The following is a 27,154-nucleotide window of genomic DNA, read 5'->3' as shown; positions in this document are numbered from 1 at the left end:
ACACGCAATCAAACCTAACCTTAATGCAACTGTTTTTAAAATATACCATGTTTAAAATGCTGCAAAAGTATTTAATACGCGTATTATTTTAGTTTTATACATCTTAAGACGTAATGTATCAACTTGTTACACCATCGTTTACATTGAGCGTTTAATACTAATCATGTATGTACGTAATACTAAGTAAGCATAAATGCTTTCAATACGTGAACAACTAAACCGAACGCACCGAAAGAACGTGACTGAAAAGTAGCTGGCGTTACATGCGTTCCGAAAAACCACGGTGATCCGATGCCCAGTGACACCCGTTCACAGCTGTGTCGACGTCGCGCGCATTTCATTCGACTCGTTCCGCGACAGCAGAAACCAAGATGGCGCTCCTCTGTTTGCGGATTGTTCTGCGGTGGATATAAATACGTAAAAAAAACAGTGCGAGAAACGGTTCACGGTGAATTGGTTAAGTCGTGGCGATCGATGTACGCGTGTCGTAAAGTGACAGTCCGTTGGTAACGCGCCGCGATAATTGTGGGGCACGACAGCGCCGGTACATAGCCGCTGCGGTATTTCGAACGTCGGCGAAGGTGCTCTCGGTGCCCACCTGAGGAATGCCAGATTATCCTGGGCACGGCGGTTCGCTCGACAGAGGGATACGGTAATCGCGCGAGATATCGCGTGCGAGTCGATCGAAAGGTGTTTCGTAAGGTGCTCCCCCGCAAAGGTGTTCGGTCGTTTCTTCCGTGACGTATGTGTGTCGCGGAGGGCTACGAGACAGGTCGGTCGCGAGTGTCGTCGTCGTCGTCGTCTGGGTGCTCGTGCTTGGTGTGCCGCGAGTGGGATTTTGCGCGGCTTCAATGCGCTCTCGTCCTCCCCTGGATATCTGGACAGGCGAGATCAGCTGCTGCTGGAATAACTAGCCCGGCGGCTCCGGGAGACGATACTCTTCGACAGAAGCGGTGGGGCAAGGTGGTGCCGGAAGCAGCCGCGAGTCCGGAAGCATAACTAAGAAGATGGCCTTCAACGAGGTAAGTTTCGTTACTGGCATCGTTTGTACGCTGCCTGTTTCGTTTGAGTCGTTCGATCCCGTGGGCTGACCTCGCGACCCCCAAACGCCAATTCTAACCTAACCTCCGTTACTGCGCAGCACAGCTGGCATGTTATCAACTCCCCTCCTTCCCTGCTTTCTGCATCTCTTCGTTCTCATCCTTTCCTTTCTCTGTCGCTGTGACCTACGTTTTATCAAAGTCTTCTTCCCCTTCGATGCATCGAGCAATCTTTTTTTTACATAGTTGCTCGTTCCCATGAAATGCGTGACACGAGAGATGCACCTAAACCAGCTCGAACGGACGTATTATCTATTGGTCGCATCGGGACATGTGAGATAATGTCACGCTGCCTGTCGAACAACCGTGCACTTTTCTTTCTTTCCTTCCACGTGATACCAGAAACATCCTGACTCGGTTGTTAACGTATCGCGCGCGATAATTTTGTGTCGCCTTCGCGCGGGAACGTTTCCGTGATCGGCGCAAACATCGATCCGTTGTTGGTCAATGATGTCGTTACGTGCCTTTAAGTATAATCCGTAATCCGGTTTGTTTGCATCGATATGCGACGACGTGGCACAGTTCGCAGACGCACGAATTTCTTTCTATCTGTGGACCAGAGTCGTTTTCTGATTCGCACGTTGCTGGTAATTTATAGTCTAAAAAGAAACGGAATTTCGTACGAGTAGAACATTTTAAGGTATCACAAAAGAATCGTACTCTCGATTATAATAAAACTGTTTTTTTTTTTTGAGATAAACATTTATTAAAAGCACGTTTTGGAACGTCGTTTATGTCTCATAGCCGACAGTATTCGTAAAGTGTTTCTGGTCAGCGATACTCGCGTTTGCACAGGTTTGTTTTCCGATTTCGCGCATAAAGGAAGAACAACACGTGCCCTCGCGCGTCTGAACATAGAGTTTCAGCATGATATTGTAAACAATTACATCATAATCAAGCGACCCAAGCCGGCGATTCATAGCTACGTGAGCCCCGTCACTGTCGTTGATTACTTGCTGCTTCTGGAACGTTTTTCTGTAGCGATATTACGTAACCATATCCCATGAAGAGTCACAAGATACATATCGTGTTTCCACAATGTAAATGAAAAAAAGGGAGCATATTAATGTATCCAATTCGGGTGCAAGCAGTGTTAAATAAATCTAATTTGATTAATGATTAATAATTATAGTTATTGTGTAATCAAACCGGTGGTTAATAATTACTGGTCACTGATTATGGTCACTGAGTATCTAGTAATCATGATCATGAATAACATAAGTAATCAAGGCGACTATGATCATTGGATACGATTAACTCATTAATCACTAACCACGGTATGATTAGGTTTTGACTTTGATTGGATCAATAAGTTAATGAAGAAATGTTATTAACGATTTTTAACATCTTTTTAGAATGTATGCTTATTATACAATTCTTATTTTGAACGTGTCTTTTAACAGTAATAAATCTAATATAATTAATGTAAATATTGTTTCATATGTGCATATACTATATTTATATAATATACAAAATGTTTCTGATTATCTGATTGAGTAAATATTTTATAGGAGTCATGTATGTATAATTATGAATGTTTTATTTTTTATAATCTATAGAATTTTTTGTTTGTTTGATGCAAAGAGATTCGTTTTTTATCTATTGAAAACTTTAGTAATATTATATATTCCAAATATAGTTTCTATTCCTAACAATATTTTATTATTTCAAACACGCAGCTATTATTTTAAAAATTATTTCATGAAATAGGATAACGTAATTGTATTTGAAGAATTAAATAATTACAAAATAATAATATTATATTATTTATAATGATAATATATTATCTATTATGAATAATGTTATTTAAAAAATATCCAGATTTATACTATATTATTGGTCCTAATCAAAGTAACTGTAATCTTTATACATTACTGATCTATGATTACAAATTAATCTCAGTGTTGATTTTCATGATTACTATTCGCAATCAGTTCCAAAATTAATCAATTACTGTCTAACTCTGATTGATACATTAGAATGGCACGTACTTCAGAGCGACGAGTTTCCGGAAAAACCGTATTGTACGTAGCACATTTCGAAAAACGTGTTATGGTAAATACTTACTGTGCGGTTATCTGTCGACGTTTTGTCGCATAGTTTGGGGCTTAAGATTATCTCTTGGTCGTTTATCGTCGACGGTGACGCATATTGCGCGCGTCGCAATCGTACACGGTAGGCTACCTTTTATCGTGGCCGTCTATTTATTACTGCTGACTCCTCTGCGGAACAAAAAGAGCACTGGTCGGTAATTAATACGCCGCGATCAGATTTCGTTCGATATGCAACCATGTCGGTGCAATGCAAAACGGGGAAATTTAACCTGTAATCGTACGCGTGGACTCGCGATTTTTTTGTTTGCCCAGATTTATTTCTCTTCCCGTTCTAGCATTCTTCCGTAAATTCCAAAAATTTCATCCAAATGCCAGGTGGTCTGATTAGCAGAAGTTTGGTGACAATCGAATCGTAAGAATAAAGGAATATCACAGAAATTAAAGTGGCCAGTTAGTAGTTAATCCATGTTATTTGCTCGTGCCTCTCAAGGGCAGCAAAGAAAATGGTCTTTGTATAATTTGCCTCGGGCGTTAAAACGCGTGACTACGGTGTTGCGTGTGTACGCTTACGTATACATGCGCGAGCTTGCGTGTGGTCATTCATCCGCTCCACGCGGGCTCTTTAAACGAGAAATTAATGAAAGAACGCACCACCGTTTGTCATTAATCTTCGCACATTACGATGCGTACACTATTTCCTGCAGTTTTCTGTCATTGAGTCCGCGCTTCTCGCTTTTCGACACTTTCGTCGCGTATCCAAGTCCACAGATCAGGGATGCACAACTTAAATGTTGCCACGGGATAAATCAGTTCTGTTCGTCTTTAAGATAATCCCAGTTTTTAAAACTTGGAAAAATTAAATTGATGCGTAGAGAAGATAATGTACCGCTAAGATATTTTAGCTTATATTCAGTACTAATTTGTATGCAAATTAATATTTAAACTTATAACTTGATTCTTAGGACATCCATCAGTACTTGTTAAACGTTTTGCCAAGAACGAATTAATTCATTATGAGTGTAAAAGGTACGATTTAGCCAACCGATTTCTTCCATCGTCTTTACTTATCAGTTTCAAAAATCGTATCATCTATAAAAGGTAAATTTCCGAATAGAAATAGTAAAACATGATTAAGTGTTCGGTCACCCCTGGGAAAAATTTTAATGGGAGATTCTAGAGGCCAAAATAAGACGAAAATCAAGGATACTAATTTGTTGATTGAGGCTTCGTTAAAAAGTTATAGAAACATTTCCAGCCACACAGTATATTTTTGGTAAAGAATTTTTTTCTCGAAAAAACATAGGATTTCGGGGGTATGGTATTCATAAAAAATGATTGTAATTGAACCCTGCAACCGAAAATAATTTTTCCAGAACGATTTGAAATTTTTTAATTTTATCGAAAAATTCGTCCACCTTCCTGAATTTTTTTCTCGAAAGCACGAAGGATTTCGGAGGTATGTGTATTGACCAAAAATAGTTGCAATTGACTCCCCTAGCTAAAAATATTTTTTTTAGAACGATTCGAAATTTTTTTATTTCGCCGAAAAATTTAGGCACCTACCCCCTTGTCGATTTTTCTTAAAAATTCGTTTTTCATTTTTAGTAATTTTGTTTGACACCCTATAGAAAAGTTGTCTAATACTTTTTTGTAGGTACCCATGAGTACTAGTTCAGAAAAAAGTTTCATTGGAATATATTCACTATTGTAGGAGTTATGGCTGTTTGAAAATTGGACCATTTTTATGTGGTTTTTCTCATTTTGCGGAGTCAAGGAACAACTTTTCGAATATTTTTGTAATTCCCATATATTCTCCATCAAAATGCGCGTAGTTTGCTTTTTTAAACATTAAAATCGTCCAATCCGTTCAGGAGTTATGCCATTTTAAAGATTCGCATGAAATTTCAGGGAAGCATTTCTAGCCTGAAATTATATTTTCGGTAAGGAATTTTTTCCTCGGAACTGAGTAGGATTTCGAGGGTATGTGTAATGACCAAAAATGATTGTAATTGACCCCTGCAACTAAAAATAATTTTTTTAGAACGATTTGAAATTTTTTAATTTTGTCGAAAAATTTAGGCACCTACCCCCTGTCGACTTTTCTTAAAAATTGGTTTTTCATTTTTAGTAATATTGTTTGACCTCCTGTAGAATGGTTGTGTAATACTTTTCTGTAGGTACCCATGAGCTCTACTTCAGAAAAAAAGTTTCATTGAATTATATTCAGTATTGTAGGAATTATGACTGTTTGAAAGTTGGACCATTTTTATTGGGGTTTTCTCAGTTTACGGGGTCAAGGATCAACTTTTCGAATATTTTTGCAATTTTTACATATTCTTCACTAAAATACGCGTAGCTTACTTTTTTAAAAATATTAATAGATTTTATGCTTTCTTTGTACTTTTCCACAAAAGATACACCCAATAACGTACATAATATTCGGTACTATGATTGGAACAAGGACGTAAACAATTACACACATTAGAGTATTTTGTTCCTCAAAGTATTACAAAATACTTCTTTCGTTAGAAATTTGTTTCTAAAATAATTGTCATTTCATTGTTAATACAAATAGTTTCGTTAGTTTTTATTAAATTTTAACATGGGCTACGTTAAACCATTCGACGAGGTGTATGGGGTGTATTCGTGTTTTAGATGGTTTTAGTTCACCGTAATGCAGAAAGTTAGTTCATTAAACTTACACACAATTCGTGTTGCACCTGCGCTTGAGCGCACAGAGGGACATCAGCCAGAGTGCAAACACCGATCTGTGAAAAAGGAGTAAAAGTGGTAGCCCTTACGAACAAAGACACCTGCTACCTGGTCATATCGATCGAGATGGAATATATACGAGTGTCCAGGACGGGATTCCGTCGTGGTTCTCCCTTCAAACAGCACCCACTCGTTCGTCGTCGATCGTACGGCTTCTTTCTCCCATATCGAACATTCGTGTTCTTTACAACAATGTGTTTATATACTTACTTTCGAAGCGGTTCCGTGCTTCAGCGCGATCCATTGGGTTCTCGATTTCGCGGTCCTTTAAACTTTGAAGCACCCTATTTGAGTTAACGAGTTGCGCGACGTTCTTCTCGACGGTGACCATTTTATGTTCACATCCTTGTGCACACTTTTTTCATATTCATTTAAGTTAAGTGCTTTCAACGTTAGTTATTAGTGGTAGCAATTGAAATCTCGTGATATTTTCAAAACGTTATTCGTAATTAGCATAGATATTATTTCTGCGAAAGCCAGTTAAACGCGATTATAGTACTGCCCCGTTTCTGGCATTAGTCAACGTTAAGGATATTTGCAACTTTGCGATTTTATTTCTGTTTTTTTTTTTTAATTTGAGTAATTGTTGACTCGAGTCAATTACAACTGTAAATCCCTTTGAGTGACTCATTTTGAGTTCAACCAGTTTCTAGAACAAAGTCTTGTCCAAACTCTTCAACATGAAATATGGAAGTTTTCGTTTGATTGCATTAAGAAAGACAATACCGTGCATTAAGAACGAGAATATGCAATATTGTCAATAATCTTCGTAACTCTATTAACTTTTGTAACTATTTCATTACCAGTAATTTATAAATCTGTACAATCTTGACAACTTCTTTTATTGTACTTCGTCAATTTCTTAAATTTCATATACATATGTTAGTTTCACGTCGATGCAGTACTGTATACTGCAATTAGTTCCAAGGCATTGTGACCATTACTCACTAAATCAATGATAAGTTAAATATGACTGTTACTTTTCTCAGATCTCAATAACATGATAAAAAGATACGGTTAAAGAACAATTTTTGTAAAATATAAGCGCTCGAACACTCTCAAATTTAACTTCTACAATTTTAAAGATAAAGAAAAATTTTAAAAAAAATATTTTCGAGGCTTTATATTTTTAGTAAATATGATTTATGAAATACAAATTTTGTTTATCCTTTTAATTTAATAATTTGTACGGTATAGCAATTCATCAATCACTAAGTCTAGAATATACAGCGTTTAGAAACTTTGTAAGAATGTCGAGTAATAATTTTTTAATTTTATTACAAAATATTGCTCCTATTTCATATTGTTTTCTTCAACGACGATTCGTTTTAGATCTAAAAGTGAATGATTGTACGAGAATACGGTGTGAATTAAAATTATTTTGACTTAGCGCGACCGTACACTGGCCGAAACAATTAGAGGATCGTGTCCTCGATTAATTCTGCAAAGCTTTTAAAGTACTTAAACGAGAAGTCACGCGAGTAGGTGGTACTTCAATTATTCCGAGCGACGTATTCGCCGAGCGAAATTTACGAATCCGTGATAGAAAAGTGGCGGGCATGAGGAAACTCGTTTGGACTGCGTGGCTCGAAATTATGAAAACTAGAAACTCGTTGCACGCAAAACGATAGCACACCGTACGCGTCTACGAGCGTTTGCACGCACACGCTCAGACCCTGTTATCGGTGTCGTTATTCTTATCGTAGCCTGGAAAGCCTAGCTCGCACCTCGGTTAACAGAAATGTGCATAAACAAACATATAAACGTTCGTGTGTGCACGGTTGTCGCCGACGGTTGTTCCCTGTAAAGTTTATCGACGCGAGAATTTCAGGAGGTGCTTGCGATACGCGCCATTCTGTACCTGCCAAGATCGTGTATATACAGGATGTCCCATCTGAAGTGCTACAGACTGTTTCCTCGAGAAGTATTAGGATCAGCAAAAATATCTGTTGCGCAGTATCAGGATATAAAGGAATCTTTTAAATCTTGTGTGCACTTGTACGCACTGTTTGCAGAGTTTGCAGACAAGGCTTGCGAATGTCCACGAAAGTTTATAGACTGTTTGTAGTCCCGTTGAAGTAGAAAACAAGAAACCGTCTCTGCCGACAAAGTAGCATTTTATTCGTGTTCTAAATTTTTGCTATTTACATTTTTAATTATCCCACAACGTGGTCGAACGATAGAATTTTTAAATTTATCGAAGATTTACGCTCGAGTGAGTTTTCAGGAAATATGGAAAATGTAGATCACAAAAATCGTGATAAAGAAAAATAACGTTCAGTATTTGTTTAAGGAATGTGAAATTAGCGATGACGATTCAGAAACAAAATTTCAAATTAGAAACGCCATTTCCTAAAGAAATCTATGACGGTAATAGCTTTAAAATTAAGTGGACCGTTACTGAAGAAAACTATATGGAATAGAAGTAATTACTGTAAGAAAAAAATTTAGTATCGTTTATTTATCGAGCTGTTATGGGACGAATTGGAGGTCTAAGAAACATTTCTTGGAATTACTGCAGGATAGTTGTAAAAACGTATGGAAAGGAACACTGGAGAAATTGTTATACGAAAGAAAGAATACTTTCATGAAACGTTTTATTGTTCAAGATATTCAACGAGTTAAAGTGTGAGCAAGAAAGGAAATCCTGTTCCTGAATTTGATAAAAACTTGTAATAAACTGTATCCAAACTTTTGAGCCGTAGTGTATATGTATACCGTTATTACGTAGGTGGCTAGACCGATGAAGTTTTGATGATCGTTCTTTTTTCGTTTCGCCGTATAAGCGATGATCGACCGCGTGGGCGGAAAGCAGGTTACATTAACAGTCGTGGCGTTGATATCGTGCGTCGATCGGAGCATACACCCCAGCAGATCTCTATTTTAATTCGGGATAACAGTGGGCACTATTTGTAACATGGGCAGTATTGTTAAAATGTTTTGAATATTGCGATAGAAAACTTTTCTTACCCCGTTTTTTGTATCCATCATAATTATTGGATAACTACTTTGTTAAACCAGCAACTTATGCTTCTAACGCGTTTATGCGTTGATGTTTTGAATCAAGATATCCAGTTTCTTCTCTTATCATTTTATATCCCATTCTTACAATTAAAGAGTTAGTTGCTTTTTTTTAAGTATCTACTATTGAAACAAAAAGTTTCAGTTACTGTGTTAACAACTCAAACAATTGTTAGGTCTAGGAAAGTCTTAAATAATCAATCACTTTAACTACGCAAGTAGGTAGCAGGGAAAAGTTACTGCTAATCTAGCATCAATTGGCAATTGTTTTATTCGAATGATAGATAATCAATAAGATCAACGTACAGCCACTTATTTGTGATGTGTGCATTCGATCAAATAGTTGTATCTATTCATTGTGGCGTATTTCATTCTATGAAATCTAGAATTATCCATCATCATTCAAAGTGACAATTATCCAAAAATATGTCGATAGTTGGGACATTTACTTTATGTTCGCGTTACCCCAGTTTTTTTGTTATTATTAGGTTGTTCACCCTTTGCATTACAATATTGTGCGAGATTCGTGATATATGCGACATTTGCGGGCCAAAAATAAGAAGCATAAGTCAGGCTCATGGTACATACGTATATTGGATCAAACGTAAGAAGAATAATACTACATATTCAGCTCACTTTCCAAAGTATATCGGCCTAATAACATCATCTAAGCGAAAATCATTCAATCCTAATCCTGACGAGTCATTCTCGCGACATGGAGGACACGCCACAATGTTTGCAAAAAGTTCCACGAAATAAAATGGGGAGAAAAGGTGCAAGACTTCCCGAACGATCAAATATTTCGTGTCTTATCGGATCAGCATCGCGCGTATTTATCTTTTTAATTATTTAAGATTCGCGGGGTGTCAAGGGCGTCGATGGCGACGCGAATCATTCGTCGAGATCGCGTTAACCCTGCCATCGTTTGCGGAAAGGGTCGTTTGTCATGCGAATACCCGTGAAATTTGTTTCTATAATAGAGACATCAACGTCCTCCGCGAGATAGTCGTCGTTAGTATCGCTTACGTGGCACAATAGACATTGTTTGATCGTGGCCTCGATGCCGAGAGCTGCTGGTTGTCCGTTTCTCGCCGCAAGCAGGGATATAAAGTGGACGCGAACAAACGCGTATTAGATGCACCGACGTATGGCACGTTTCGACCGAATCCGTGGGCGAGCACCATAGACAACGGAGGAGAATTGAACTATAGAAATTGACAAAGGCGGGTACATCCGTGATTAAAGCTGACGTTTGTCCGCGGACAATGTGCCATTGTGCTCCGTTTCCAGGTGTAATCTCTGGTTCCCGGTAAATTAAAAAATCCGTCACTCGTTTCTGCGGAGAAACGGCCTTCTTCTTGCGACCGGTCGCGCAACATCGCGGTCTTCTCGATGGCAAAAACTCGATTCGATCATGACTGGATGATTGGGAAAACATTGCGGTGGAAACGACGTTCTTATTCCAGCGCGACCGTGAAGCAACACGAAGCGCGCGACGAAAAATGCTATCCGCGTCATAAAATTGAAATTTACCGAGCACCGGCGAAGAGGTTCGCTCTAGCGAATCTGAATCGTTCTCGTGACCGGTGTCGTAAAGGTACGGCCGAGAAAGATACGGCGGGACGTACGCGACCGTACGGGTTTGCAAGTCGACTCTGTACGTGCTTGGCCGTTGTCCATTTTATTTTCGATAAAATATGCGTCGCGGAAAAAGAAGAGTACTATGTGTCGCGCGGATACGCATTGAAATACGCCGTTAAAAATTGGCACCGTCGCCAAATCGGGACCAGTCGTAATCGCTGAATAATGGCGATCCCATTATTCTTCCTCGGCCATAAAGAACCCACAACCGCGAGTAACCTTTGCCGCGCAATGTTTATATGGTGATAGGGTGGGTGAAAGTCTTATTGCGAGGGAGGTTTTCCTTTTATGTGAAAAATTTGGAAGTTATAGTACTCGACCCCCTAATAACTGAAACTAACATCATTCGCTCAGAAAATTTCGCATTCGTTGACGTCAAAGTCCGTTATTAGTCTCCCAATCAGATACAACTAAGTGTTGTTTATAATGCTTTAGTAGTTAATATGTATTACATAATTAGACTGCGGATGTTTATGCATTTATGGGAAATTTTAATTCTCGAAAATCTACAGAATTCATTTAATATATATTGTAATGAATTATTGTATTTAGGGGTTGAGACAACCCTCTACAAAGTTCCCATTTCATGAATTCTATTAATAAAAATATGAATTTGCATAAAGATCCGCAGTCTATACATAATCTACATATAATGCTCTTATCAGAACATGTGCTACAATCAATCCGGAAATGATAGCACGCGTACGGACTTTAGTAATTCAACGATTGCAATATTGCATCGACGCTAATGGATATCACTTTGAGTATCTTTTATAATGCAAATCACTTTGTATCTCTTTATATGTTACCGAATCATTTTGTATTGGGGGTGACTGATATTGTCTGAACATATGCTGTTTTACTAGGGATAAAATAGTATATCATGCTATTTAAAAAAAATGAAGATGATATTGATATCTTCGAAATTCACTTACATAAAAATTATTACTTGCATATTACGAGCCTCTTCATATCATACAATTTTTATATAGAAAGTTTCTCTATATCGTTAAAAATATTGGAGATATTCATGGTGGACAAACTTATTGATTCATTCTGTATGTAATTATCGTTTAAGAATGAATTACGATGAATTTATAATTTACATATTACTTTAAGGTGACAAAAATTCCTTGATTATGCTGTTAACCCTTTAGTACATTAGATAATCGAGAGACTACTGTAATTTGATTTTAATTATCTTACACGACTTTTTGTTTGTAATATTTGTTAAAAGCTAAAACATAATTAAATTAACGTAATTTGGACAATATAAAATATATCATTGTTGATTGACGGTCTTTTCTAATACAAGACAATTTATTTTATCTAGTATTTCAGTAACTATTTATTTTACACCCTATTTGGCATACATTTTCATATAAAATTTAATAAGAATATAAGTGAGATTATAAAAAATATTAACCATTCCATTTAAACAACTAAAAGTGACCTCCATATCTTTATAAAGAAGCAAAATAGCATAAAACCGATTTCTATATGTCCTATAAACCATGCAACTTTTATTTGAAACATTTTTTCGTTCAACAAATAATTTATTCGAGCTCGTCGTGTTACGAGATTCACCTTGCACACTTGAAGTTGTTAATTATTTCTTATGCTACAAAGTAAACTTGGTTGAAAACTGTAGTAAGTAAATGAGTAGCTTGCTGCTTCTGTCAGAGACAGCTAAAGGCGCTCGTCGAGCTCTCTCCCGGGTATCGTATTTTTTTGTAAAACTTTTGGATCGGAACAGGGCGCACGGGAATTAATCGTGGCGTTGCATTCGGTGGGTTTCGTTCGGCTGTAAACGTCAGCAGCGTGTCGTCCTCTCGTAAAGCGAGTAATAGCTCCGTGCTCCGTACACCCTTCGTACACGCATACACTGGTGTCTGCACGTCTATATGCAACCTACCACACTGGTCGCATGTTTTACATGCATGCAACCCCTGACTTGCACCGGTGCAGCTATGTATCTTGGCTGCGTGTTCGTGTTCTTGAACACTGCACGCGTGATAAGGTCGACTCGTGGTATTGAACAGTATAGGGTGTATATGGTGTTTCTGAGGTCAGAATCAAATTTTTAAAGCATCAGTTCAATCAGTCTTAAACAAGCAGTTTAGAAATATTTATTTTCTGAGCAAGAGTCTTCTCTTTGTATTAGATTGTGTAATATAATTCTGTTCGCGTTATCACATGAGAAAATACAGCACTGTCAGTTTTGAATATTCCTTTAATATAGAACCCCTTTTTTTAATTAAAAAATGCAAATATCTTTAAACTTTTTTCATGCTCTTGAATAGTTTTCCTCTAAGAAAATTTTGAAATAAATAAAAATCAGATTGTCAGTCCCAACTAAATTATAATAGTTTTTGTCACGTTATTGGAGATACGTTATCGTAGTGGAAAACAACATTTTTTGTTGCTGCTTTTAATCTATCCAATTATGAAAAATTTCTATCATTGTCGATGGTCTGGTTACATGGTAAAAGTTCGTAATACCTTTATAATCCCAAACAGATATCAACGCCTTTTTAACGTGCATTTCAGTATTAGCAATGATTAAATGGTTTTTTGCCTTCTCGCTAGTTTGAAACATGTAATTTTGTAAAAAACTAGTTTTAAATTGTAGTTCGTGATTTTTACTATACAACACGAGATTACAATCGACTTTAAACTCACGAAAGAGTAGGAATTTTGCGTTCAGACCAGCGAAATATTATTTTTAGAATTATAAACTATCAATTCAGTAATTAAAAAGAAAATCGATTTTTTTATTTTCATCTTGACGTAATGAAATGCTTGTCGGTAGGTTAGAGAAACTTTTTTATTACTTAAGGTGACTAGACTATGGCGAAGTTGCACTGGTTACTTTAGGAACACTCTGTATATGAGTGCATTTGTGCAATCCACATATGTAAGATTGGAGGAAATAGGAAGGACGTAGACGTGTATTTCGGTACACAAGCTACATATTAGTTGGCGCGGCGCTAATTTCAAGCCGATGAAACTTAGTTAGGACGTTGAATTAATTGGACGAAGGTGGTAGGAAACGAACGTGTGTGGTATTTCATGGAAAGAAGAAATTTGAACCGATCAAAGGAACAATATTTTGCATGAACAGGGATATCAGTAGGAAAAGTTAATCGTATCGAGCATGGAATACTAACGGATTAGGGTAAACAATTATCAAGTAAATTGTTTTAATGAAGCGCGATCGTGCACGGTAGCGCGATTCCGCTAGTTCACGCCGCTTTCTCACGAAGGCAGCCGTGACAGGTCAGGAGAACGTGTTTCTCGGTCTCAGAGACAGGAAATGCTACTCCGTGTGTCACGGGGATCCAGTTTTCCTGTCTTCGCAAAACAGGTTCTATTTTTATGGGCCAGAAACCCAAGTTGATCTCGACTCGCGACCCCAAAGTCTCTCTGCCCACTCGTCAGCCGAGAAAAATTAATTACACACACCACGTTGGTCGATTTGCGGCGTGTTTCGTGATCCGTGGAAGATATCTAATAAGACAATTTAGCCTATCGGGCTCAAAACACGATCAACCTGTTCGAAAATCTGGCTTTTCACGCGCGACAAGTACCTTTGGGTGGCGTAACAGCATCGCCCGTTCACCTGGACCCGTTCACCTTATCAATTTTTATCCGTTTCGAAATCGCTGGTCCTGATAACGGGCCAATTACGCAATGGTCGAGGGAGACACGATTTCGCGATTGCAGTTCAACGAAAAACCAGACTTTTGCACAACTGGTTTTCGTCCACGGTGAAAGGAAATTCCGATTCCGCGGTGATGCGTTGCGTGCGTCCGTTTACGAAGAATCGAGATGGAGCTCTTCGTCTAATCCGAAAAAAAAACTCGATTCTATTTGCGGCGAGGCCTTCGGATTCCTCGGACAGGTAGCCGCGGTGACTCGTTCCGAGGCAGTAAATGCAATCGAAAACAGACGACAGCGCGTTGAACTGCATTTCATGACCACGCGTTCGACTTCACGTTTCTCTCGAATTTTCAATTTTCCGCGTTTAGAAGCACGAGGAACTTTTTCGAAAGTTACTATGCACGCGTTGTCGCCAGTGACACTTTCCTTTACTTAATAAGTGATCTGCGATTTTACGATTATTCTTATGGAATCGAATCTTTGACAAAATGTTCCATTTAAGGGTAACGTCCGGTCTAGAGAGTCATTTTCTTTGTTTTAAATCGGTAGATTGTATGGTTCTAGGTTTTTGTACGTGTGATTGATAATGTTTCACGAGTATAAAGTAATTTTTTCATACAAAAGTAATGATTATTAGAGGAGCTACGTGTCCTAATACAGGGTGTTTACCCACTTCTAGGAAAAATTTTAATGGGAAATTTTAGAGGCAAAAATAAGACGAAAGTCAAGCATACTAATTTGTTGATTGAAGGCTTCGTTGAAAAGTTATAGAAATATTTCCGCCCACACAGTATGTTTTCGGTAAGCAATTTTTTTCTCGAAAGTGCGTAGGAATACGGGGGTATGTTTATTTACCAAAAATGATTGAACTTGACCCCTGCAACTAAAAATAATTTTTTTAGAACGATTTGAAATATTTTAATTTTGTCGAAAAATTTCACACCTTCTTGAATTTTTTTCTCAAAACTGGGTAGGATTTCGGGGGTATGTCTATTCACCAAAAATGATTGTAATTGACCCCCGCAACTGAAAATAATTTTTTTAGAATGATTTGAAATTTTTTCTTTTCGCCGAAAAATTTAGGCACCTACCCCCTGTCGATTTCTCTTAAAAATTCGTTTTCGATTTTCAGTAATTTTGTTTGACGCCCTACAGAAAAGTTGTCTAATACTTTTTTGTAGGTACCCATGAGTACTAGTTCAGAAAAAAGTTTCATTGGAATATATTCACTATTGTAGAAGTTATGGCTGTTTGAAAATTGGGCCATTTTGATGTGGTTTTTCTCATTTTGCGGAGTCAAGGAACAACTTTTCGAATATTTTTGCAATTTCCACATATTCTCCATTAAAATACGCGTAGTTTGCTTTTTTAAACATTAAAATCGTCCAATCCGTTCAGAAGTTATGACATTTTAAAGATTCGCATGAAATTTCAGGGAAGCATTTCTAGCCTGAAATTATATTTTCGGTAAGGAATTTTTTCCTCGGAACTGAGTAGGATTTCGAGGGTATGTGTAATGACCAAAAATGATTGAAATTGACCTCTGCAACTGAAAATAATTTTTTTAGAACGATTAGAAATATTTTAATTTTGTCGAAAAATTTCACACCTTCTTGAATTTTTTTCTCAAAACTGGGTAGGATTTCGGGGGTATGTCTATTCACCAAAAATGATTGTAATTGACCCTCGCAACTGAAAATAATTTTTTTAGAATGATTTGAAATTTTTTAATTTATTTATTTAATAATTTTTTAACACAGCCTGAATACAATTGAGGATCTCCCATTAAAATTTTTCCCAGGGGTTGCTGAACACCCTGTATAATGTCCTTCCAAAAGACATGTAGCTTCATGACCATTCTGGTTGTTTGAATCGAATAAATCAGAAAGTATTTTAATTAGTATGGATAAGTCTTCATAAAGAGAATAATGACGGCCCTTTAAAGTTGTATTTACAATTTTTTACCTTACTTTCATTCTCAGTACAAAAAAAAATTAGTAAGCATCAATTTTTCTTTAAAGAATGAAATTTTTAAAAAATCCGTTACATGATAAACAATTCTCTTATAATTTTCTCCATTTAAAATTAGTTTATGGTAATATTTTTTCCTCCAACCTTTTTATTGCCTGTCCTTCGAATTTAAGATTTCGCATGCTCATTGTTAATATTGTATGCAAATGTAGAATGTATAAAATCTGCAATATATTTCTTTTATATATAAAAAATGTATAAATAAGTGTCTTATATTTTTGTCCAGTACTGTACAATAATTAACAATCTGGTATCATGTAGCTTACGTTATCATATCACGAAGTTGAAGCTCTACTATTGATTACTGGTTTCTTCTGTCGTACCGATAACATTTTTATCGAGCACGTGTATTCGTTAAAAAGAGTTAGAAAAATTGCGTTTACCAGGCATTGTGTTCGTGCCTTTCGATCGCGATTCTGTTGATCTCCTGTTATTTCGTGTCATTTTGAGAATCACGTTTGCTTTACGGTCGAAACTTCTCAGCGTCGATATTATGTCGATAGTATATTCCGTTGCTGCAAAACTTGAAAGTGGTCGCAGTGATCGTAGAAACGAACTTAAGAAACGAGCACTCGAACTACCGAGGTAGCACGACCTGACCAAAGTTCACGATGAAAAGCGGAAAAGCGAGAAAAGCGGAAAGCTCACCGGATCGAGGTAAGATCAAGAGGAATTCGAAAGTTCGGTAAAAGACTGGCGAAAGTTTTTACGATGTTTATTTCGACACTTTGATTCAATATTCTTTTCTTTCTCGCGTGAAAAGGCTACGGGGCTGTTTAAAATGCTGCTTCTATTTGCCTTCCGTTCGCCAAGTAGGCGGTCGTTGACTGCAGTTGGTCGAAAAACGTTGTGCATCCTTTTGCGTCAGTTCGGTGGTCGTATTTACTAAAGTTGAGCTCTGAGAGGCTGGCAATAGCGATGAAATCGGGTGGGGATCCAATCACACTGCAGAACTGGTTGTCATATTGTGACGTACAGCGTTGTGACTCTTTCTATTCATAAACGTAATTGTTCCTTCGTCAGTGGCTTGGTAAGGGAGATTCATTAACGAAGATATTTATACTCCTATTTATTCCACCATTTATTTCTAAAGCTTTTAACCGTACACAACACTTCTTGTCTTATTTTAACCAAGAAGGATCGATATTCTTTGAAAAACTGTTTTCTAAATCTGATAATTGCATTCATGATATAAAGATAATAAATAAATTTGTATTTTACCAATTTTATTTCGAAGTAACAATTTTAATCTTCTAAGAAAGTTACAATCAACTTTCTTAAGGAATCGTTAGTAAAATAGAAGCTTAAAAACTGCCGATATTTTACTTATTTGGCTTATTAGTTAATTTATTTTGTAGTATACAAAGCATAAAAAATTCAAATATTGTTTTTAGTTTAAAAACACCTGAACTTCGAGGAGAAATTCGAAAAATAAAAATTTGTTGTATATTAGAAGTATTGTAGAATTATACTTCACATTCATTTATCAAATGAAAATAAAGCGATTAAAACTTATAGGGTAACACCACATTGATGAGCCTAAAACGAAGGGTACTTTCATGAATTTTTTACAGAAAATGTGTGCGTTCAGTCGAAATGACTTGTTTACCATCTATGAAGCATATCTTGAACTTCTAAAAATAATTTTTTTTATGTCTATTTATAACGGAGAAAATGTATGAGACGTTGATGTAGTACCTGATAACTCAAACCCCTTCAGCCGAATTTAATAAAATTTGATACACTGCTCTGATTTTTTTTTAAATTAACTCTTAAGATATTGATAAAAAAATGTCGGTGAAAGGTTCATTTTTCTTTAAACTGCTATAATTTTTCCAATTCTTTGAAATTTAATACGTTGCATAGCAGGTGCATTCAACCGGAGTGTTGCACTGATATCGATTTGTCGTCCGCGTGCAATTCGATCCATTTCGTCTGAAATACTTGCTCTGAAGGTGTCAGGCTGACTTGTCTTTTATGAATACGCGCGAGAAAAGAGGTATTGACCTGAATTGGTATTTCGGCTATAATCTTGTTCGCCTTTCAACGTTGGTCGTCTTTTGCACAAAGACACAGGCTATCGATCGGGAACCATCGACGATACTCTCCTTTGAACGAGAACAAAGGATAAATGCGAACCGTGTAGAGAACACTCAAACGTAAATGCAACCGGGAAAGAATTCATTTAAAAGCAATTACAATTGAAACAAGTAACAAGACGAGACGCACGGTAATCGAAACGGTTCAATTTGCAAGCCAGCGACGTCGCTCGTTTAATAGCGATTTTTTTACAATACAGAATCAATCTACACGGAGATTTAGTTTGTCCGAGTATAAAATCGATAACTGAAAATATGTTTCTATTGAAACAATAGAAGGAAACATTTCGATCGTTTCTTCGATTAGTTTGTGTAAAATTGTATACAACCATGCAGATTGCCCAAGAGTTACACTTTTAATTGAAAAATCTAGAGTAATATTAACAGTTCGGTTTCTCCTTTGATACTGATGCATCGTCGATGTAGGGGAAACAATAAACGACAAAAGGTAAACGCCAAATTTCAAACAAAACAGAGATACGTAACAGAGATTTTTAAGGGTGCAGTCTCATGTAAACGTTGCAAAATCTAACCATCTTTATTAATTTTTTTAAAGTAAATGTTACATCTAACACTAGAATTCATTTTCGTTCCAGAATTTGAATAATTAAAATCCTACAATCCGTCCAGAAGTTCTGATTTTTTAAACATACACATGAAATTTCGGAGAAACATTTCTGGCCACACAGTATATTTTCAGTAAAGAATTTTTTTCTCGAAACTGGGTAGGATTTCGAGGGTATGTCTATTCAACAAAAATGATTGTAATCGACCCCTGTAACTAAATATAATTTTTTTAGTATGATTTGAAGTTAGTTAACTTCGTCTAAAAATTTCAGTACCTACTCGAATTTTTTTCTCGAAACTGGGTAGGATTTCGAGGGTATGTCTATTCAACAAAAATAATTGTAATTGACCCCAGCAACCGAAAATAATTTTTCCAGAACGATTTGAAATTTTTTAATTTTATCGAAACATTTGTCCACCTTCCTGAATTTTTTTCTCGAAAGCACGAAGGATTTCGGAGGTATGTGTATTGACCAAAAATAGTTGCAATTGACTCCCCTAGCTAAAAATATTTTTTTTAGAACGATTCGAAATTTTTTTATTTCGCCGAAAAATTTAGGCACCTACCCCCTGTCGATTTTTCTTAAAAATTCGTTTTCGTTTTTCAGTAATTTTGTTTGACGCCCTACAGAAAAGTTGTCTAATACTTTTTTGTAGGTACCCATGAGTACTAGTTCAGAAAAAAGTTTCATTGGAATATATTCACTATTGTAGGAGTTATGGCTGTTTGAAAATTGGATCATTTTTATGTGGTTTTTCTCATTTTGCGAGGTCAAGGACCAACTTTTCAAATATTTTTGCAATTTCTACATATTCTTCACTAAAATACGCGTAGTTTGCTTTTTTAAACATCAAAATCGTTCAATCCGTTCAGGAGTTATGACATTTTAAAGATTCGCATGAAATTTCGGGGTAACATTTCTGGCCAGAAATTATATTTTCGGTAAAGAATTTTTTTCTCGAAAATGGTTAGGAATTCGAGAGTATGTCTATTGATCAAAAGTGATTGTAATTGACCCCTGCAACTAAAAATAATTTTTTCAGAACGATTTAAAATATTTTAATTTCGCCGAAAAATTTGTCCACCCACTCGAATTTTTTTCTCGAAACTGTGTAGGATTTCGGGGGTATGTCTATTCACCAAAAATGATTGTAATTAAGCTCTACAGACGAACATAATTTTTCCAGTATGATTAAAAATTTTTTAATTTAGTTTTTTAATAACTTTTTAACGAAGCCTTAATCAAGAAATTAATATTCTTGATATTCGTCTTATTTTGGCCTATTAAAATTTTTCCTAGGTGTGGTCGAGCACCCTGTATACTTCGACAGAATGAAAGAAAAAAAAAATTGATTTTTGTGAGGTCTTACATGAGATTGTCGCCTTAAAAAAGGACGGTGCTGGACGATTTTCAGTGCGAGCCACTGTAGATGCGAAACTCGAATCTCGTAAAAGTGGGCCGAGCAATTTACCAAATTTCAACGTCGCCGTTTGACTCCGAGGACACGTAGACATGCGGGTCTGGTGCCTAGACGAGGAATCGTGGGGATCGTGAGAAAGACGCGGACAAAAGGAAATGAGGTATTCCGAACAGTGGGCTGCGTTCTTGCCGGTAGAGGTTGGCGGGAAGGATGAAAGAAGGAAGGAAGGAAGCGTGGAAGGAACCAGAGGCCGACGCCGACGCCGACGCCGGGGCCGAGAAATCGCTGGATGCGGCCTCCGGGATAATGGAATTCCTTCCTTGCTCCTCTCACCCACTTCTGAGTGTCGGGCGAGGTCCTGCCCCCGTCGAGGATCTCGAGAATAAAACCGAGGCTGCGGGCATCCCTCGATCAGACGTCGATCCTTTGGCAACCATCAGTATGCGTCCATAATTTATCGAGCCTTTGGATCGCGTCTTATGAAAAATTTATCCCAGCTCCCGTTAATTCTCTCTTGCAACCCCTTCGAGTGCACTCAAGAACGTTTATTATACGGTTATCGGTAATTGCATTGTTGAAGCACAGAGCGGTCGATCTTATACCGGGATGTACCGCTGCACTTGCGTTAAATTAATATCGCAAGGGGCTGTTGAAGTGGATGGTTATAATGACGAATAAGATCGTGCCACGGCGGTACGTTGCGCGCGAGACTTGTAATAAGGTGTATTTGCATCAAAGTTTGGGCAAACTTTGTTTTTTAATTAAACTTGATTCCCATTTGCATCCAAGAGACACGCAATGCGCAGTGAAATTGCAAGAAAGCCGACCAAAATGCAATTTTTAAAGTATTAAAGTCTCGTAGCATGTGGGGCCCGCTTCAGAGATAGATTCTACAGAAGAAAATAATAAAAGTTGGTATAAATACGTGTCCTATTTGGTTTTATTTTCAAGTTGTTGCAAGTTCTGTGTTGAAATACTTCTTTCGAAAGATGAGGATAGTTGAACTAATTCCTCAAGTATTTACAAACCCAGTATCTAACGTTGAATCTTGTATTTTAATTCTGTAAATATCTTCTGTGAACATTAGAGTAAATTCGAAGCCAATAAAGTGAAATAAAAATATAGAAAAAATCAATTATATCGATGAAATTGCGGAAAATCCGGAATCAATCATAACGAATAGCAATTTAAAATTTGCCCAACTCTGATTTACATTTCAAGTATAATTAGGTCATAAGCGTACCTTATCGGAAGAATCAGTTTCAGTCTATGATTTTGTCGGTATTCCACTACTTTTTTGGCGTGCTGAAATCTTCGAAACACGTAGTTGCTAACTTTAATGATTTCATTTCTACGAAACGACGATGATTCCACGTTTCTATGCTAATTTCAATTCGAAACATTGCACTACCGCAAAGCAAATCGCAGGATGTCGTTACGCATTAGCTACTGTATTCTATATAAATGGTTCTGTGCATACGTTGAAAGGATACGAGAAACAACGCTTGTATTTGACGAATTTTCAATGATTGCTGATTGACGTGGAATTCGTTGGGTGCGTCAGATCGGCCGGGATCATTGATTAAAACGCAGTCGTTTTTGAATATAAACGAGCCATTGCGAGAACGAGTATCTTTACAAAATGAAACAAAATTAAAAGGTTGTAATATACAAATTTTCCCATAAAATTGAAACAATAATGGTTCAGCTGTAAATGATAATTTTAATTAATATGAAACTCTTAAAGGAACGTCGAAACTTGCCACTCTGAGAATTGCGCCGAATTTTATAAAAGGATACTTTCATAGATTGCATAAAAATACGACATCGAGCAAAATAATTTAATTTAATTTAATAGATGTTATATGAGAAATGTGATATTTTGTCTAGAGATGATGATAAACTCATGTGTAAGACTAGTAAATCTAGGCATGATTTAATTTGGCAATTTGATTACTATGTAAAGGATTCTTAATTTATCAGAACAGCGAGAATCAGTATAATCCTTTGTCTTATGATTTAATTTGTGATCGCGTGCATCATAGTCACGCACTGAATTTCTTTCACATCAGACGAAACATTCGATCAACCATTATTAATCGACTAAAAGAGAATGGAACCGTGGCAAGAAAGTTTAAAAAATTAACCCTTTTAGAAAAACATCAAATATTAAGCAATACGTACAGTATACAATTAGTTTTACTTCGAATATGACTCGTTTTTGTCAGTTTAGGTCATTAATTTGTATCACGAGTGCGATTTGTGGTTATTATATTAGGCCAGTAATAGAGACCATAAGTCAAACTAGATATTATAACGTAATTTCGTGTTAGTAGAGACTTGATCAAAGTTAACACTAATCTTAACTGATACCAACTCGTATTAAAAATAGTTAAACTTTGCACGTCTACAGTTCCGAAACTACTACTGTTTTTTCCATAATTGGGCCACTCTTAGAAGTGACAAGGCCTCTCCTTTGAAATGGTTTTTGTTTTATGTCGATCCGATTTTTCGTTTCCGAGATATCATAATTTATGTAAAGGAGTAATTTTTTAATTCGACTATCTCTGTCTCCGTCTAACACGTCGGACCTCACTTTATAGCACGTGCTTCTTTTACTGTTTACTACGAGCATGTGAGGTCAATGACCTCGCCGACGTAGACAGTGAAAAGTAAACAAACGCTTTGAACCCTTATATCTCCGGAACTAATTATGCTATTGAGCTAAATGAACACTCATTTTAAAAGGCTTTTCATCCTTTATCCTATGAACGTGACAACTATTCCAATTTATGCTGTCGTTCATGTTTATTTTGAAATTTACCTTGACTTTATGCACCGAAGGAAGTTTCAGCAATTCCTATTGATTACACGACCTGTGTGCGATAAAACTGAATTATAAATTGTTTATTTAATTGAAAATGAATTTATTATGCCAATTTGTGTAACAATAAATAAAACATTATATGTATACATCGCTGCAGTGGTGTCAGTGGAGTGCAAAGGGTAGATTGAAAAATTATGAAACCACACAGATTACTACTGAGTCTTGTATTAATTAAAATCATCTTAATAACCGAGCCGTCATTTTACTTTACGCTTAACAATCATCTTCAGCAACAAAGTTTCTAGCCATATCGCGATCGATCTTCGGTATTTGTTAAATTGAATTCAATCAGCGGGAGATCGAAGAACGAGCTTTCTCTGTAGTGTCGGGATCTATTAGTTGCAATCTTGGTAAACGCGATCGTGACAGGAATCGCGAGTTGTCGGTTTCTTACGGTCTGAAAGCCGATGAATAATTCCGTGCCTTACCTTAACCATTGCATTCACGTAGATGATTAAAGATTAAAGTCTGTCTGCTTGGAATCTTCTTCGGTCGAATGATTTTGTGTTCGAGACTCCCTGCAGGGTGGTCCTCTCAGAAGAGGGCTGTCTCATTAGAAGCCTAGCCAGATAACAGTACTCTTCAGGTCCCTCTTGATTTTTTCTACCGCTTATTTTTGTCCCTGGTCTTTTCTTTTCCACGGTTCTTGTCTTTGATTTTCTTCGCTGGCTTCGTCGTCTTCTATTTTCCACTCTCAGCTTTTCTTTTTCTTTTTCGGCCTTTCTTCCGTTCGTTGATCCCTTTCGCCTCTTCACCGATTCTTCTCCCGTCTCGTTTGAACGTAGACGAACTGCTTTAACGAACGCGGAAAGATACCAGTCGTCCGTCGTGACTGACCGAATTAACGTTGACGTAATCGAACCTTAATTATCGATATCAATTCACGTATCGTTGTCTATTCGCCGTGCTGTCTTTAATTAACGCGACCAATCAGGAACTTGCCATCAGCTTCTTGTACTATTACAGTCACCTTCCAGTAATTAGATTATAAAATATAAGAAAAAGTAATGTGGTCCCAAACTTTTGGCTGGCAGTGTATAAGCAAAACTAACGTACATTGAACTGCAGCTCTAATTTCAGCTCTCGAGGGTCTTGCTTTAAGAAATTTAAAGTTTCCAGAGGGAACGACAGATTTTCTTTGCGGAATCTTCTTTTTCGATGTCACTCGCGTTAGATAATTCATTAACTCATTTACAGAGGGATAAAGTTAGTTCCATACGTCTCTGTTCGTCACCTAACTTTCACGTGTAGCTGGTAACATTTTACGTGGACGTGTATATAAATATAACTCGAAGATCAGTCGATCAAACCGAGTAATTTTTGACAAAGTGAAAATAGTAACAAAAGATAAGCGTAGGTAAGAAGAAAAATTGAATAAAGAGCTCAACGGACAGATAGAATGAGACAAACGAGTCTAACGAGTTAAGACAAGTGATACTTATTTCTCAATAATGGACTATAAGGTTTCAGCTCTATAAATAACTGCTTTGACGAGCAAGCGGAAGACGTATCTATTTTTACGTCTCCAACAGTTAGAAGGCAATTTACGAAAGATGTACTTTTACGTCTCCGGGCAAATAAAGCGTTAGAAAGATCTTCGAAGTCACTGTCTCCGCTTTCCACAAGGGACGTGGGAAATGTTACAATTTACACCTCGCTTGTACGAACCGTAACGCATGAGCGTCAGTCGTACCTACAGTACCGTATCAGTCATTTAGTGTCCATTTCGTGTCATTCTTTCAACGTCTCGAGAATTGCAATCCCGTAAACCTTTCGAGTAAGTTTTTGTCTCCTTGCAGAATGCATCGATTCGTCGAAAAAAAACTACTGATTCCAAATAGCTGATTAAAAGTAAAGAAAGTTTTCAAATTTGCCCGGCAATTGGTATCGGATATACAAAATAAGTTCCAAAATTCAAGTAGTGACCCAACGTATAATATGTTTGTACGTTAATTTCGTACGATTTCAAAGTTTATAACATGGTATATCGGTCGGTTTTTTAAGATTTTTGATTATCGCGCGAATAAAATAAAACGACAATCGTTCTAGTGATTTTTTTCTCGTGAAAATTTTGCGGGACAGAAACGCATTCTCCACTTCTGTCAGCTCGCTTTAAAAATGGGAGCTACAACGATGGAGTGGCGTTGTCGAGGTTTCAAAGAATTCGTGAGCCCGTATGTAGGTGCCTTAAAACATTTTGTTCCGCGTTGCTTTCTAACACGTTCCACTTTCCTGGAGATTCTTTGGAGGAATCTGAATGTTGTAATACCGCGAATAAACCGGCCGAAATGTTGAGCTGTCGGTGTCCAGCGAAACGCGAATGATACGCGTGAAATATTACAGTCCTGGGTGTTTCTAAGATACTCCATACTGTATATTGAACTGAAATTTGAAATTCCATCTTTCATACGTAACTAAAACTTTTCAGACTTCCACTAATGTCAATGGTATTTCTTAAATCAAAATAATAGGAATGCATGTATGCATTAAAAATTTAGATTTTTGAAGCTATCGAATGCCTGACACTTGATATAGAATACGAAATGAACAGAATACGAAAAACATATTAGCATACAATGTGTTAATATTTCCAACAGATTCGATAAATATGTTGGACGTATTGACATTGATATAGGAATGTGTATGTACACAAAACCGTAACCGAAATTGATATATGATTTTCTTTTTAGTTCTTTTTCTTTTCTAACCAGTAGTAAAAATAGTCATTGTCTAATATTGATCCTCCCCCAGGTGGATGATATTTGGCTTCCAAATAGCGAGGTATTGGATCCATTTAATAGATCCGTGATCATCGCGAAATCATTGTTCGGGTCCAGGGAGTTCCTTTTCCGCATTGCAATCGAGATACTTGCAATTTCTCTGGAAATCCAAGAGTTCCAGCACGAGGACGCGCGCGTTAAATATGTCTGTTATTCCGAACCGGTGGCGGCGTAGTGGGTGTCTACAATGGAATCCGTCTCTATAAGGAAATCTTACAAGAGGATAGATACCGTTGCCTCCACGCCCTGAGAACTGTTTTATAGCTGCCGTGACGTTGCCATTTTGTAGCTTCGTCGGCCGTGCGAGCTGCCGCGAAAAAAGTCCATTACCCTTTGGGAAAAGCTTTTCACGACTGGCACTTGTAAATCAAGAAGTGGTTTCTATCGACAGAAACGTCGTTCTTTGCTATCCGTTATCCCGCGAAACAATGATCGAGCCAGACGTCAGAATAAAACTGAACGATTTATCGAATAGTTGTGATTTTAGAAACGTTTATATCAAGATTATGATCATATGGTACATACCTAAAAAACTAAAAACAACGGGGAGTTAATTTTATTCTGCGCCAAGAAAATTAAAAGCTTATAATATTGATATAACTCGTAATTTCAAAAAAATTACTTTTCTGGACGACATAGTTTGTTTCTTTTTTCATCTGACAGAATATTTATTTATAAAGTAGTTGAGGTTGCATATTATATATTAATACATAAATACGATGTTGTAAGAAGTTATTGTTTATTTTAATTGGTATGGTATATTCACAAAATGTAAGTGTTATAGCATCGTGGGGCATTTCAGAACCATGTGATACACTATTGAAAAATAGAAATAAAATAATTAGATAATCAGATAATAGAGAAAAGTATTAATTATGAATAAAATGACTGTAGTCACCTATACGATGAAAACTATTAAGCTTTACGTATTAGCAAACGTTAACTTTATCTCACTGGCTCTTACTGTTTCTCACTTTCGTCCCCAATGTACACGAAATCGAGCGAACTGGAAAGATAAGAGTGATCGAATTTAACTTATCTGTCCTTCAAGCTATTACAGCGTTGTCCCAATTGAGTAACAAAACGAAACACGTTACTATATTAAATTCTATTTCGT

General features: G+C 36.8%; 1 protein-coding gene across 2 annotated transcripts in view; it reads left to right on the top strand.

Annotated features, from left to right (window-relative positions):
- Window positions 1-366: 366 nt before the first annotated feature.
- The window catches only part of Gckiii (Germinal centre kinase III), a 196,434-nt gene continuing 169,646 nt past the window's right edge, over window positions 367-27,154 (top strand). For both annotated transcript variants that reach the window (XM_076769609.1, XM_076769608.1), the window contains exon 1: window positions 367-1,022. In XM_076769609.1, the coding sequence (XP_076625724.1) occupies window positions 1,008-1,022 (15 nt within the window). In that variant the 5' untranslated portion in view covers window positions 367-1,007. The remainder of the gene's footprint in view (window positions 1,023-27,154) is intronic.

The sequence above is a fragment of the Colletes latitarsis genome, chromosome 7, assembly GCF_051014445.1.
Source record: "Colletes latitarsis isolate SP2378_abdomen chromosome 7, iyColLati1, whole genome shotgun sequence".
In the NCBI taxonomy this organism is placed as follows: Eukaryota; Metazoa; Arthropoda; class Insecta; order Hymenoptera; family Colletidae; genus Colletes; species Colletes latitarsis.
The sequence above is the reverse complement of the archived record's forward strand: the minus strand, read 5'-3'. Positions and strand labels throughout refer to the sequence as shown.